Raw genomic sequence first — 15,382 nt, 5'->3', positions numbered from 1 at the left:
GTGATGCCAGTGTTTATAGTTACAATGCCCAGAGGCAGTGATAACAGTGTTGATAGTTACAATGCCCAGAGACAGTGATGCCAGTGTTTATAGTTGCAATGCCCAGAGGCAGTGATACCAGTGTTTACAGTTACAGTGCCCAGAGACAGAGATGCCAGTGTTTATAGTTACAATGCCCAGAGAGAGTGATGCCAGTGTTTACAGTTACAGTGCCCAGAGACAGAGATGCCAGTGTTTATAGTTACAATGCCCAGAGAGAGTGATGCCAGTGTTTATAGTTACAATGCCCAGAGACAGGTATACCAGTGTTTATAGATGCAGTCATGCAGTGCCCAGATGCAATGATGCCAGTGTTTAAAGTTGCAATGCCCAGAGACAGAGATGCCAGTGTTTATAGTTACAATGCCCAGAACATAGAACTTAGAACATTACAGCGCAGTACAGGCCCTTCGGCCCTCGATGTTGCGCCGACCTGTGAAACCACTCTAAAGCCCATCTACACTATTCCCTTATTGTCCATATGTCTATTTTTTTTTTTAATAAATATTTTATTGAAAATTTTTGGTCAACCAACACAGTACATTGTGCATCCTTTACACAACATTCCCCCCCCTTCCCTCCCCCCCCCCATCCCTCCCTCCCCCCCCCCCCCATCCCTCCCCCCCCCACCCCCCCCCCCCCCCACCCCCCCCCCCCCCAAGTCCTGGGCTGCTGCTGCTGCCTTCTTTTTTCCCCCATCTATCTTTCCGCAAGATATTCGACGAACGGTTGCCACCGCCTGGTGAACCCTTGAGCCGACCCCCTTAGGACGAACTTAATCCGCTCTAGCTTTATGAACCCCGCCATATCATTTATCCAGGTCTCCACCCCCGGGGGCTTGGCTTCTTTCCACATTAGCAATATCCTGCGCCGGGCTACTAGGGACGCAAAGGCCAAAACATCGGCCTCTCTCGCCTCCTGCACTCCCGGCTCTTGTGCAACCCCAAATATAGCCAACCCCCAGCTTGGTTCGACCCGGACTCCTACTACTTTTGAAAGCGCCTTTGTCACCCCCACCCAAAACCCCTGTAGTGCCGGGCATGACCAAAACATATGGGTATGATTCGCTGGGCTTCTCGAGCACCTCGCACACCTATCCTCCACCCCAAAAAATTTACTGAGCCGTGTTCCAGTCATATGTGCCCTGTGTAATACCTTAAACTGAATCAGGCTTAGCCTGGCGCACGAGGACGACGAGTTTACCCTGTTTAGGGCATCTGCCCACAGCCCCTCCTCGATCTCCTCCCCTAGCTCTTCTTCCCATTTCCCTTTTAGTTCGTCCACCATAGTCTCCCCTTCGTCCCTCATTTCCCTATATATATCCGACACCTTACCATCCCCCACCCATTTCTTTGAGATGACTCTGTCCTGCACCTCTTGTGTCAGGAGCTGCGGGAATTCCCTCACCTGTTGCCTCGCAAAAGCCATCAATTGCATGTACCTGAATGCATTCCCTTGGGGCAACCCATATTTCTCGGTCAGCGCTCCCAGACTTGCGAACTTCCCGTCCACAAATAGATCTTTCAGTTGCGTTATTCCTGCTCTTTGCCACATTCCATATCCCCCATCCATTCCCCCCGGGGCAAACCTATGGTTGTTTCTTATCGGGGACCCCCCCAAGGCTCCGGTCTTTCCCCTATGTCGTCTCCACTGTCCCCAAATCTTCAGTGTAGCTACCACCACCGGGCTCGTGGTGTAGTTCCTCGGTGAGAACAGCAATGGGGCTGTCACCATAGCCTGTAGGCTAGTCCCCCTACAGGACGCCCTCTCTAATCTCTTCCACGCCGCTCCCTCCTCCTCTCCCATCCACTTACTCACCATTGAAATATTAGCGGCCCAATAATACTCACTTAGGCTCGGTAATGCCAGCCCCCCCCTATCCCTACTACGCTGTAAGAATCCCTTCCTCACTCTCGGAGTCTTCCCGGCCCAAACAAAACCCATGATGCTCTTTTCAATCCTTTTAAAAAAAGCCTTTGTGATCACCACCGGGAGGCACTGAAACACAAAGAGGAATCTCGGGAGGACCACCATCTTAACCGCCTGCACCCTCCCTGCCATTGACAGTGCTACCATATCCCATCTCTTGAAATCTTCCTCCATCTGTTCCACCAACCGCGTTAAATTTAGCCTGTGCAATGTGCCCCAATTCTTAGCTATCTGGATCCCCAGGTAACGAAAGTCTCTTGTTACCTTCCTCAACGGTAGGTCCTCTATTTCTCTACTCTGCTCCCCTGGATGCACCACAAACAGCTCACTCTTCCCCATGTTCAATTTATACCCTGAAAAATCCCCAAACTCCCCAAGTATCCGCATTATTTCTGGCATCCCCTCCGCCGGATCCGCCACATATAGTAGCAGATCATCCGCATATAAAGATACCCGGTGTTCTTCTCCTCCCCTAAGTATTCCCCTCCATCTCTTGGAACCTCTCAGCGCTATCGCCAGGGGCTCAATCGCCAGTGCAAACAGTAATGGGGACAGAGGACATCCCTGCCTTGTCCCTCTATGGAGCCGAAAATATGCCGATCCCCGTCCATTCGTGACCACACTCGCCACTGGGGCCCTATACAACAGCTGCACCCATCTAACATACCCCTCTCCAAAACCAAATCTCCTCAACACCTCCCACAGATAATCCCATTCCACTCTATCAAATGCTTTCTCGGCATCCATCGCCACTACTATCTCCGTTTCACCCTCTGGTGGGGCCATCATCATTACCCCTAACAGCCTCCGTATATTCGTGTTCAGCTGTCTCCCCTTCACAAACCCAGTTTGGTCCTCGTGAACCACCCCCGGGACACATTCCTCTATTCTCATTGCCATTACCTTGGCCAGGACCTTGGCATCCACATTTAGGAGGGAAATTGGTCTGTAGGACCCGCATTGTAGCGGATCCTTTTCCTTCTTTAAGAGAAGCGATATCGTTGCTTCAGACATAGTCGGGGGCAGTTGTCCCCTTTCCTTTGCCTCGTTAAAGGTCCTCGTCAGTACCGGGGTGAGCAAGTCCAAATACTTTCTGTAAAATTCAACTGGGAATCCGTCCGGTCCCGGGGCCTTTCCCGTCTGCATGTTCCTAATTCCTTTCACCACTTCTTCTACCGTGATCTGTGCTCCCAGTCCCACCCTTTCCTGCTCTTCCACCTTGGGAATTTCCAGCCGATCCAAAAAATCCATCATTCTCTCCCTCCCATCCGGGGGTTGAGCTTCATACAATTTTTTATAAAATGTCTTGAACACTTCATTCACTCTCTCCGCCCCCCGCTCCATCTCTCCTTCCTCATCCCTCACTCCCCCTATTTCCCTCGCTGCTCCCCTTTTCCTCAATTGGTGTGCCAGCAATCTGCTCGCCTTCTCCCCATATTCATACTGTACACCCTGCGCCTTCCTCCATTGTGCCTCTGCAGTGCCTGTAGTCAGCAAGTCAAATTCCACATGCAGCCTTTGCCTTTCCCTGTACAGTCCCTCCTCCGGAGCTTCCGCATATTGTCTGTCCACCCTCAAAAGTTCTTGCAGCAACCGCTCCCGTTCCTTACTCTCCTGCTTCCCTTTATGTGCCCTTATTGATATCAGCTCCCCCCTAACCACCGCCTTCAACGCCTCCCAGACCACTCCCACCTGAACCTCCCCATTGTCATTGAGTTCCAAGTATTTTTCAATACATCCCCTCACCCTTAGGCACACCCCCTCATCCGCCATTAGTCCCATGTCCATTCTCCAGGGTGGGCGCCCTCCTGTTTCCTCCCCTATCTCCAAGTCTACCCAGTGTGGGGCATGATCCGAAATGGCTATAGCCGTATATTCCGTTCCCCTCACCTTCGGGATCAATGCCCTACCCAACACAAAAAAGTCTATGCGCGAATAGACTTTATGGACATAGGAGAAAAACGAGAACTCCTTACTCCTAGGTCTACTGAATCTCCACGGGTCCACACCTCCCATCTGCTCCATAAAATCCTTAAGCACCTTGGCTGCTGCCGGCCTCCTACCAGTCCTGGACTTCGACCTATCCAGCCTTGGTTCCAACACCGTGTTAAAGTCTCCCCCCATTATCAGCTTTCCCGTCTCTAGGTCCGGGATGCGTCCTAGCATTCGCCTCATAAAGTTGGCATCATCCCAGTTCGGGGCATACACGTTTACCAAAACCACCATCTCTCCCTGTAATTTGCCACTCACCATCACGTATCTGCCCCCGTTATCCACCACTATAGTCTTTGCCTCGAACATTACCCGCTTCCCCACTAATATAGCCACCCCCCTGTTTTTCGCATCCAGCCCCGAATGGAACACCTGCCCCACCCATCCTTTACGCAGCCTAACCTGGTCTATCAGTTTCAGGTGCGTTTCCTGTAACATAACCACATCTGCTTTAAGTTTCTTAAGGTGTGCGAGTACTCGTGCCCTCTTTATCGGCCCGTTGAGCCCTCTCACGTTCCACGTGATCAGCCGAGTTGGGGGGCTTCCCACCCCCCCCCCCCCCCCCTTGCCGGTTAGCCATCATCTTTTTCCAGCTTCTCACCCAGTTCCCACGCAGCTGTATCTCCCCCAGGCGGTGCCCCCCCGCCCATCCTCTCCCGTACCCACTCCCCCCTTTCCCCAGCAGCAGCAACCCAGTAATTCCCCCCTCCCACCCCCCCCGCTAGACCCCCCCGCTAGTGTAATTACTCCCCCCATGTTGCTCCCAGAAGTCAGCAAACTCTGGCTGACCTCGGCTTCCCCCCGTGACCACGGCTCGCACCGTGCGACGCCCCCTCCTTCCTGCTTCTCTATTCCCGCCATAATTATCATAGCGCGGGAACCAAGCCCGCGCCTCTCCCTCGGCCCCGCCTCCCATGGCCAACGCCCCATCTCCTCTCCCTCCCCACCTCCCCCCATCACCACCTGTGGGAGAAAGAAAAGTTACCATACCGCAGGATTAGAACATAAAATCCCTCTTCGCCCCCCCCATTCGCCCCACCACTTTGTCCAAACGTTCTTTTTCATAATCCACTCATTCCAGTTTTTCTTCTACAATAAAAGTCCACGCTTCATCCGCCGTCTCAAAGTAGTGGTGCCTCCCTTGATATGTGACCCACAGTCTTGCCGGTTGCAGCATTCCAAATTTTATCTTCCTTTTGTGAAGTACCGCCTTGGCCCGATTAAAGCTCGCCCTCCTTCTCGCCACCTCCGCACTCCAGTCTTGATAAACGCGGATCACCGCGTTCTCCCATTTACTGCACCGAGTTTTCTTCGCCCATCTAAGGACCATTTCTCTATCCTTAAAACGGAGGAATCTCACCACTATGGCTCTGGGAGTTTCTCCTGCTCTCGATCCTCGCACCATAACTCGGTATGCTCCCTCCACCTCCAACGGACCCGTCGGGGCCTCCGCTCCCATTAACGAATGCAGCATCGTGCTCACATATGCCCCGACGTCCGCCCCCTCCACACCTTCAGGAAGGCCAAGAATCCTCAGGTTGTTCCTCCTTGCGTTGTTTTCCAGTGCCTCCAACCTCTCCACAGATCGTTTCTGGTGTGCCTCCTGTATCTCCGACTTCACCACCAGGCCCTGTATATCGTTCTCATTCTCGGCTGCTTTCGCCTTCACGACCCGAAGCTCCTGCTCCTGGGTCTTTTGTTCCTCCTTTAGCCCTTCGATCGCCTGTAGTATCGGGGCCAACAACTCTTTCTTCATTTCCTTTTTTATCTCCTCCACGCAGCATTTCAAGAACTCTTGTTGTTCAGGGCCCCATATGAAACTGCCACCTTCCGACGCCATCTTGGTTTTTGCTTGCCTTCCTTGCCGTTGTTCCAAAGGATCCGCTGCAATCCGGCCACTTTCCTCTCCTTTTTCCATCCGTGTCCAGGGGGAACACCCTCCTGGTTTACCGCACGGTGTTTTTAGACGTTAAAATTGCCGTTGGGGCTCCTATCAAGAGCCCAAAAGTCCGTTTCACAGGGAGCTGCCGAAACGTGCGACTCAGCTGGTCATCGCCGCACCCGGAAACGGCCCATATGTCTATCTAATGACCATTTAAATGCCCTTAATGTTGGCGAGTCCACTACTGTTGCAGGCAGGGCATTCCACGCCCTTACTACTGTCTGAGTAAAGAACCTACCTCTGACATCTGTCCTATATCTATCTTCCCTCAATTTAAAGCTATGTCCCCTCGTGCTAGACATCACCATCGGAGGAAAAAGGCTCTCACTGCACACCCTATCCAATCCTCTGATCATCTTGTATGCCTCAATTAAGTCACCTCTTATACTTCTTCTCTCTAATGAAAACAACCACATCAACTGCTTTACCCTCATCCACCTGTTTGGTCACCTTCTCAAAGAACTCAATAAGGTTTGTGAGGCACGACCTACCCTTCACAAAACCGTGTTGACTATCTCTAATCAAATTATTCCTTTCCAGATGATTATACATCCTATCTCTTATAAACCTTTCCAAGACTTTGCCCACAACAGAAGTAAGGCTCACTGGTTACCGGGGTTATCTCTACTCCCCTTCATGAACAAGGGGACATCATTTGCTATCCTCCAGTCTTCTGGAACAATTTCTGTAGACAAAGATGACATAAAGATCAAAGCCAAAGGCTCAGCAATCTCCTCCCTAGCTTCCCAGAGAATCCTAGGATAAATCCCATCCGGCTCAGGGGACTTAGCTATTTTCACACTTTCCAGAATTGCTAACACCTCCTCCTTATGAACCTCAAGCCCGTCTAGTCTAGTAGCCTGAATCTCAGTATTCTCCTCGACAACATTGTCTTTTTCCTTTGTCTTTTTCCCAGATTATGGAGGGAAGAGGCAGTGATGCCAGTGTTTACAGTTACAATGCCCAGAGATGCCAGTGTTTATAGTTACAATGCCCAGAGGCAGTGATGCCAGTGTTTATCCCAGGGGCATGGGAACCTGGATTGTAGTTTTAGGGTAAGGGAGAATGAGAGTATAGAGGTCAGGAGCACAGATCTGATGTCGCAGGAGGGGGCCAGTGTTCAGGTAGGTGGTTTGAAGTGTGTCTACTTCAATGCCAGGAGTATACGAAACAAGGTAGGGGAACTGGCAGCATGGGTTGGTACCTGGGACTTCGATGTTGTGGCCATTTCGGAGACATGGATAGAGCAGGGACAGGAATGGATGTTGCAGGTTCCGGGGTTTAGGTGTTTTAGTAAGCTCAGAGAAGGAGGAAAAAGAGGGGGAGGTGTGGCGCTGCTAGTCAAGAGCAATATTACGGTGGCGGAGAGGATGCTAGATGGGGACTCTTCTTCCGAGGTAGTATGGGCTGAAGTTAGAAACAGGAAAAGAGAGGTCACCCTGTTGGGAGTTTTTTATAGGCCTCCTAATAGTTCTAGGGATGTAGAGGAAAGGATGGCGAAGATGATTCTGGATAAGAGCGAAAGTAACAGGGTAGTTATTATGGGAGACTTTAACTTTCCAAATATTGACTGGAAAAGATATAGTTTGAGTACAATAGATGGGTCGTTTTTTGTACAGTGTGTGCAGGAGGGTTTCCTGAAACAATATGTTGACAGGCCACAAAGAGGCGAGGCCACGTTGGATTTGGTTTTGGGTAATGAACCAGGCCAGGTGTTGGATTTGGAGGTAGGAGAGCACTTTGGGGACAGTGACCACAATTCGGTGACGTTTACGTTAATGATGGAAAGGGATAAGTATACACCGCAGGGCAAGAGTTCTAGCTGGGGGAAGGGCAATTATGATGCCATTAGACGTGACTTGGGGGGGATAAGGTGGAGAAGTAGGCTGCAAGTGTTGGGCACACTGGATAAGTGGGGCTTGTTCAAGGATCAGCTACTGCGTGTTCTTGATAAGTATGTACCGGTCAGGCAGGGAGGAAGGCGTCGAGCGAGGGAACCGTGGTTTACCAAGGAAGTGGAATCTCTTGTTAAGAGGAAGAAGGAGGCCTATGTGAAGATGAGGTGTGAAGTTTCGGTTGGGGCGATGGATAGTTACAAGGTAGCGAGGAAGGATCTAAAGAGAGAGCTAAGACGAGCAAGGAGGGGACATGAGAAGTATTTGGCAGGAAGGATCAAGGAAAACCCAAAAGCTTTCTATAGGTATGTCAGGAATAAGCGAATGACTAGGGAAAGAGTAGGACCAGTCAAGGACAGGGATGGGAAATTGTGTGTGGAGTCTGAAGAGATAGGCGAGATACTAAATGAATATTTTTCGTCAGTATTCACTCAGGAAAAAGATAATGTTGTGGAGGCGAATGCTGAGCCCCAGGCTAATAGAATAGATGGCATTGAGGTACGTAGGGAAGAGGTGTTGGCAATTCTGGACAGGCTGAAAATAGATAAGTCCCCGGGACCTGATGGGATTTATCCTAGGATTCTCTGGGAGGCCAGGGAAGAGATTGCTGGACCTTTGGCTTTGATTTTTATGTCATCATTGGCTACAGGAATAGTGCCAGAGGACTGGAGGACAGCAAATGTGGTCCCTTTGTTCAAAAAGGGGAGCAGAGACAACCCTGGCAACTATAGACCGGTGAGCCTCATGTCTGTAGTGGGTAAAGTCTTGGAGGGGATTATAAGAGACAAGATTTATAATCATCTAGATAGGAATAATATGATCAGGGATAGTCAGCATGGCTTTGTGAAGGGTAGATCATGCCTCACAAACCTTATTGAGTTCTTTGAGAAGGTGACTGAACAGGTAGACGAGGGTAGAGCAGTTGATGTGGTGTATATGGATTTCAGCAAAGCGTTTGATAAGGTTCCCCACGGTAGGCTATTGCAGAAAATACGGAGGCTGGGGATTGAGGGTGATTTAGAGATGTGGATCAGAAATTGGCTAGCTGAAAGAAAACAGTTGATGGCAAATGTTCAGAATGGAGTACAGTCACAAGTGGAGTACCACAAGGATCTGTTCTGGGGCCGTTGCTGTTTGTCATTTTTATCAATGACCTAGAGGAAGGCGCAGAAGGGTGGGTGAGTAAATTTGCAGACGATACTAAAGTCGGTGGTGTTGTCGATAGCGTGGAAGGATGTAGCAGGTTACAGAGGGATATAGATAAGCTGCAGAGCTGGGCTGAGAGGTGGCAAATGGAGTTTAATGTAGAGAAGTGTGAGGTGATTCACTTTGGAAGGAATAACAGGAATGCGGAATATTTGGCTAATGGTAAAGTTCTTGAAAGTGTGGCTGAGCAGAGGGATCTAGGTGTCCATGTACATAGATCCCTGAAAGTTGCCACCAAGGTTGATAGGGTTGTGAAGAAGGCCTATGGAGTGTTGGCCTTTATTGGTAGAGGGATTGAGTTCCGGAGTCAGGAGGTCATGTTGCAGCTGTACAGAACTCTGGTACGGCCGCATTTGGAGTATTGTGTACAGTTCTGGTCACCGCATTATAGGAAGGACGTGGAGGCTTTGGAGCGGGTGCAGAGGAGATTTACCAGGATGTTGCCTGGTATGGAGGGAAAATCTTATGAGGAAAGGCTGATGGACTTGAGGTTGTTTTCGTTGGAGAGAAGAAGGTTAAGAGGAGACTTAATAGAGGCATACACAATGATCAGGGGGTTGGATAGGGTGGACAGTGAGAGCCTTCTCCCGCGGATGGAAATGGCTGGCACGAGGGGACATAACTTTAAACTGAGGGGTAATAGATATAGGACAGAGGTCAGAGGTAGGTTCTTTACGCAAAGAGTAGTGAGGCCGTGGAATGCCCTACCTGCTACAGTAGTGAACTCGCCAACATTGAGGGCATTTAAAAGTTTATTGGATAAACATATGGATGATAATGGCATAGTGTAGGTTAGATGGCTTTTGTTTCGGTCCAACATCGTGGGCCGAAGGGCCTGTACTGCGCTGTATTGTTCTATGTTCTATGTTACAATGCCCAGAGAGAGTGATGCCAGTGTTTATAGTTACAATTCCCCGATGCAGTGATGCCAGTGTTTACAGTTACAGTGCCCAGAGACAGTGATGCCAGTGTTTATAGTTACAATGCCCAGAGACAGTGATGCCAGTGTTTATAGTTACAATGCCCAGAGGCAGTGATAACAGTGTTGATAGTTACAATGTCCAGAGATAGAGATGCCAGTGTTTATAGTTACAATGCCCAGAGAGAGTGATGCCAGTGTTTATAGTTACGATGCCCAGAGTCAGTGATGTGAGTGTTTATAGTTACAATGCCCAGAGTCAGTGATGCCAGTGTTTATAGTTACAGTGCCCAGAGGCAGTGATGCCAGTGTTTATAGTTACGATGCCGAGAGAGAGTGATGCCAGTGTTTATAGTTACGATGCCGAGAGAGAGTGATGCCAGTGTTTATAGTTACAATGCCCACAGACAGTGATGCCAGTGTTTATAGTTACGATGCCCAGAGAGTGATGCCAGTGTTTATAGTTACAATGCCCACAGATAGCGATGCCAGTGTTTATAGTTACAATGCCCAGAGACAGTGATGCCAGTGTTTATAGTTACGATGCCCAGAGACAGTGCTGCCAGTGTTTATAGTTACGATGCCCAGAGACAGTGATGCCAGTGTTTATAGTTACGATGCCCAGAGACAGTGATGCCAGTGTTTATAGTTACGATGCCCAGAGACAGTGCTGCCAGTGTTTATAGTTACGATGCCCAGACACAGTGATGCCAGTGTTTATAGTTACGATGCCCAGAGACAGTGATGCCAGTGTTGATAGTTACAATGCCCAGAGACAGTGATGCCAGTGTTTATAGTTACGATGCCCAGAGACAGTGATGCCAGTGTTTAAGGTTACAGTGCCCAGAGACAGTGATGCCAGTGTTTATAGTTACGATGCCCAGAGACAGTGATGCCAGTGTTTAAGGTTACAGTGCCCAGAGGCAGTGATGCCAGTGTTTAGAGTTACGATGCCCAGAGACAGCGCTGCCAGTGTTTATAGTTACGATGCCCAGAGACAGTGATGTGAGTGTGTGCTGATAATGACCTGGTTGCTGAGTTGATGTTGAGGCTGAATGAGGTAAGTTGTGATTTATTTGCCGGTGGTTAATGCCATGGCTACATCAATGCTGAAATTGTCCTCTCCTGAAATGTCTCTTGCAGTTATCGTTCCTTCATGAAGCCACGATACAAAATTGCTTACAAAATGGTGACGGAAATGGAATGGAGGTGCTGCCATGGCTACTCAGGTGACGACTGTTCGATGGGTTCACCAGGGCAGACGAACGTTGTGACTCCGAGGCCACGACAGCCTAATCCATCGGGGTCATGGCCCTCGGCAGGGGCCTCAGCTGAAGGTAAATGAAACTGGTGGATATCTAGTTGCCATGGTGTGAGTGGCGGCAGGGGGTGACAGACGAGTGTGAGATATGTGGGTGAGGACTAGCGAACCACGTGGGGGTGAGAAGTTGGAGAAATACTTGGAGAGGGTGTTTGAGATGCTGGCAAAGATTGTGGGGGTAGAGGCCGGGCCGGACCCTGTGGTGGTGATTTTTAGGGTGTTGGAAATGCCGGAGCTGTTGGAGGGAAGGACGACCGAGGTTGTGGGCTTCGCCTCTCTCGCTGCCCGCCGAAGGACTCTCTTGGATTGGAGATTGAGTACGGCGATGGGGCTGGCAGCCTGCCTGGGGGGACCTGTATCACTTCCTCCGGATGGAGAAGATCAAGTTCAAATTGTGGGGCCCAGCGGAGAACTTTGAGACGCGGTGGAGGGGAGGGGGAGTGTGTGTGTGGGGGGGGGGAGGGGGTATAAACAGTGGCATCGCTACTGTCTCTGAACATCATAACGATAAACACTGGTAAAGTGGTGAGTTGGGGAGTGTTCCCCAGATTATTTATGTATTGGAATAAAATACATTTCAAAAGAAAAATAAATGAGCCTTTTGGTGACTGGCCTGAACTGACCTTTCCTATCTCTGAACTGACCTTTCCTATCTCTGAACTGACCTTTCCTATCTCTGAACTGACCTTTCCTATCTCTGAACTGACCTTTCCCATCTCTGAACTGACCTTTCCCATCTCTGAACTGACCTTTCCTATCTCTGAACTGACCTTTCCTATCTCTGAACTGACCTTTCCTATCTCTGAACTGACCTTTCCTATCTCTGAACTGACCTTTCCTATCTCTGAACTGACCTTTCCTATCTCTGAACTGACCTTTCCTATCTCTGAACTGACCTTTCCTATCTCTGAACTGACCTTTCCTATCTCTGAACTGACCTTTCCTATCTCTGAACTGACCTTTCCTATCTCTGAACTGACCCTTCCTGATTCTTTCCCCAGCTGCATTCCTATCCTTTTGTTTTGCTAATTCCTGGTGACTCTCGCGCTTGTATTTTATGTTTTGACAGGTAGAATGGGTTCTGATAAATCCCATCAGATGGAAGAGAAGATCCAAAAGCTGAGCCTGGAAATTCACAACCTTCAGTCCACCATCAGAGGGATGAATGAGAAATTCCAGGAGGAAATGCAGAAAGCGATTGAGTTGGCAATGAATGGGAGGCAGCCAGCTGACGCTGCATCGCATCCTGACATGAAGGAGACTATCAATGAGATCCAAGAGAGGCTCCATCAGATTGACCATCGGATAAAGGAACACGATGATGAGATTGACCTCCTCAACACAATCAAACCAGACACAAGTGCTGGAGGTCAGCCTGAGATTGGCCAGAAATGGTCGGATCTGAAGGGGGAGCTTGTGAGGGAGGTGCAGCGTCGGGTACAGAGCTCCTGTTTCTCCTGTCGAGCTGATATTCAGCTTCTCCGACAGCAGCAGCAGGAAGACGGACAGAGGCTGCGAGAACTGGGAAGAATATTCAATGCCACTGAGCAACATAATCGGCATCTAATTCAAAGTATCCATCGGCACATCAGCGGGCTGCCTGGGCCGGGAACAAACCCTTGTTGTGGAGAAAGAGACGGCATAAAAGCAAAGTTGGAGGATGTGGAGCAGAAGCTTACGTCTCTATCAGACGTGGTGGGGGGTTTGAATCAGAGGTTGGATGAGCAGCTTCTTCATCCATCGTCGGGAAGCTCGCCAGGGAACGACCAGTTCCGTAAACGATTCCAACAGATTGAACAAAGACTGAACTTTACTGAGAAAAATCTCGAAAAGCGCCTCACGTCACATCTCAAGAATCTGAGGCATGAATTTGGGGACAAGATCAATGGAAATGAGAAGAGAATTTACACAGTGGTGTCTGCTTTGGGCAATGGCACAGTCTTTGATGATTGGGTCCGTGACACAGTCACTGGTTTAGGTGAGGAGGTTGCAAAGTTGAAGAATATTGTGGGAGCCAATGGAGAAAAGTTACTGACAGTGACGTCTAATGTGCACGAGTTGGAATCCAAGGTCCATGTCGCTGTCAGTGGGTGTGCTCAAATATGTAGCTCTCCCCATGTCACCGTGACACAAGATGACCAAAATACCTCTGAGATCTTGGATATTTTAACAAAGCTTCAGAGGAAGATTGTGAAGAATGAGATTCACATTCAAAACATTGGATCAAGCATACATAACCTCTCTATAGGAGGCCATTCCTTCAAGAACATGCTGCCCCAGTTTAGGCATGAAGTCAAACAACTAAGATCAATGATAAATTCGAATGAGGAACAAATTAACCTAATTAGCTCCAATCTCAAGGATTTGGAGAGTAAAGTACAAAGTTCCATTGAAATTAGTTTTACAGTTTGCAACACCATTAAAGATGAAATCCTTCTGGGCAGAAATGAAACTGACCAAAGAGTTAGCAAACTGACTGAAGAGTTGGTCAAACTGAAGGAACGAGTTGGTCATTGTGAGAATAATTGTAGCTTCACCTGCTCAGCAATTCAGAAAGAATTAAACAGGTTAAAAGAGGACCACACGGATCCTGCCAAATATTATAAAGACCTGTTATTTAAAATGGAAACCTTCAACAGGACCCTAAACAGGCTTGGAATATTTGGTGGAAATTTGGGCATTGACCTTGGCTCAATGCAGGGAGAGCTGAGACATGTCATGCTCACCTTCAATTCAGTTAATAGCACCTTGAAGGTCCTTCAAGACTTTATTGGCCACCAGGTCCACAATACAGACATGTTGAACACAACTTTCTCTGAAAGCACCAACAAATTGATCACAGGCATCAGCAGAATTCAGGAAGCGATGACTGATCACATTGAAGATACGAATAACAAGTTCATCAATTTCCAGAATGAGTTGGAAAAGTTCAGTAACCACCTGGTGGTGGAAATTGATGGGTGCAGGGACTCGAGTGAAGGACTTGGCCAGCGCATGTCCAAACTGGAGAACATGTGCGTCAAATTAGATTCAGTTTCACAAAGTCTGGAGAAAATCAAAGAGGGTTTGAATAGACATGTTTCCAGCCTGTGGAACTGTCAGCGGGAATTAAATAGCACACTGCAGATGCACTCTGGGATGTTGCAAAGTATCCAGGACAGTCACCTGGGACTCCTGAATCAGAAAATTACTATCCTCAACCAGTCTGTGGCTGACATACACACTGAAATTCACAATTTCACAATTCAGGACTTCATTGGTGAGTAACATTGAATAATTAGAGAAAAACCTACTCACCTTGCTCCACCACACAAAAATATGTCAGGAAGTATATTGTGAAGAGGACATACGGAGTTTGCAGATAGAGAAAGATTGGTTGAATAAATGGGTAAAAATCTGGCAGATGGAGCATAATATGATAAAATGTGAAATTGTTCACGTTGGCAGGAAGAATAAAAAAGCTGAGTATTACTGAAACAGAGAACAACCTGCAGAGTATCAAAGTGCAGAGGGATCTGGGTGTTCCAGTGCATTTATTATTATATTTCAAGAGGAATTGAACATAGAAGCAAAGAAGTTATGCTTCAGTTATACATGGTAAAGTTATGCTTCAGTTATACACGGTAAAGTTAAGCTTCAGTTATACACGGTAAAGTTATGCTTCAGTTATACATGGTAAAGTTATGCTTCAGTTATACACGGTAAAGTTATGCTTCAGTTATACATGGTAAAGTTATGCTTCAGTTATACATGGTAAAGTTATGCTTCAGTTATACATGGTAAAGTTATGCTTCAGTTATACATGGTAAAGTTATGCTTCAGTTATACATGGTGTTGCTCTTTTTAGCCTTAGTCTATTTGCTCTGATTACGTCACCTTTGCTCACGAGTCGCCAGGTATCTTTATGATACCGCCACGTGGTTCAAGTTCAGGTTATGATTAATAACACAGCACACCGCTTAGTAAGGATTAAAACAACGGTCATTTATTATATACAACAAGCAATATTAATACCCTAATACTACTTTCTATATAATAAACCTATCACTACTGGCTAATACTTAACTTAGGAAGAGCCCACCAGGTCAGGGAAATGAATGGCTTGTCCAATCAGATCTGGCCCGCGGGATTCAAAAAGG

At 48.2% G+C, this 15,382-nt stretch overlaps 1 protein-coding gene across 2 annotated transcripts in view; it reads left to right on the top strand.

Annotated features, from left to right (window-relative positions):
* The window catches only part of emilin1b (elastin microfibril interfacer 1b), a 224,383-nt gene that overhangs the window by 49,796 nt on the left and 159,205 nt on the right, over positions 1-15,382 (top strand). For both annotated transcript variants that reach the window (XM_072515555.1, XM_072515547.1), the window contains exons 3-4: positions 11,066-11,259; positions 12,313-14,502. In XM_072515555.1, coding sequence (XP_072371656.1) covers positions 11,066-11,259; positions 12,313-14,502 — 2,384 coding nt within the window. The remainder of the gene's footprint in view (positions 1-11,065; positions 11,260-12,312; positions 14,503-15,382) is intronic.

This window comes from Scyliorhinus torazame, chromosome 1, assembly GCF_047496885.1.
Source record: "Scyliorhinus torazame isolate Kashiwa2021f chromosome 1, sScyTor2.1, whole genome shotgun sequence".
Classification (NCBI taxonomy): Eukaryota; Metazoa; Chordata; class Chondrichthyes; order Carcharhiniformes; family Scyliorhinidae; genus Scyliorhinus; species Scyliorhinus torazame.
The sequence above is the reverse complement of the archived record's forward strand: the minus strand, read 5'-3'. Positions and strand labels throughout refer to the sequence as shown.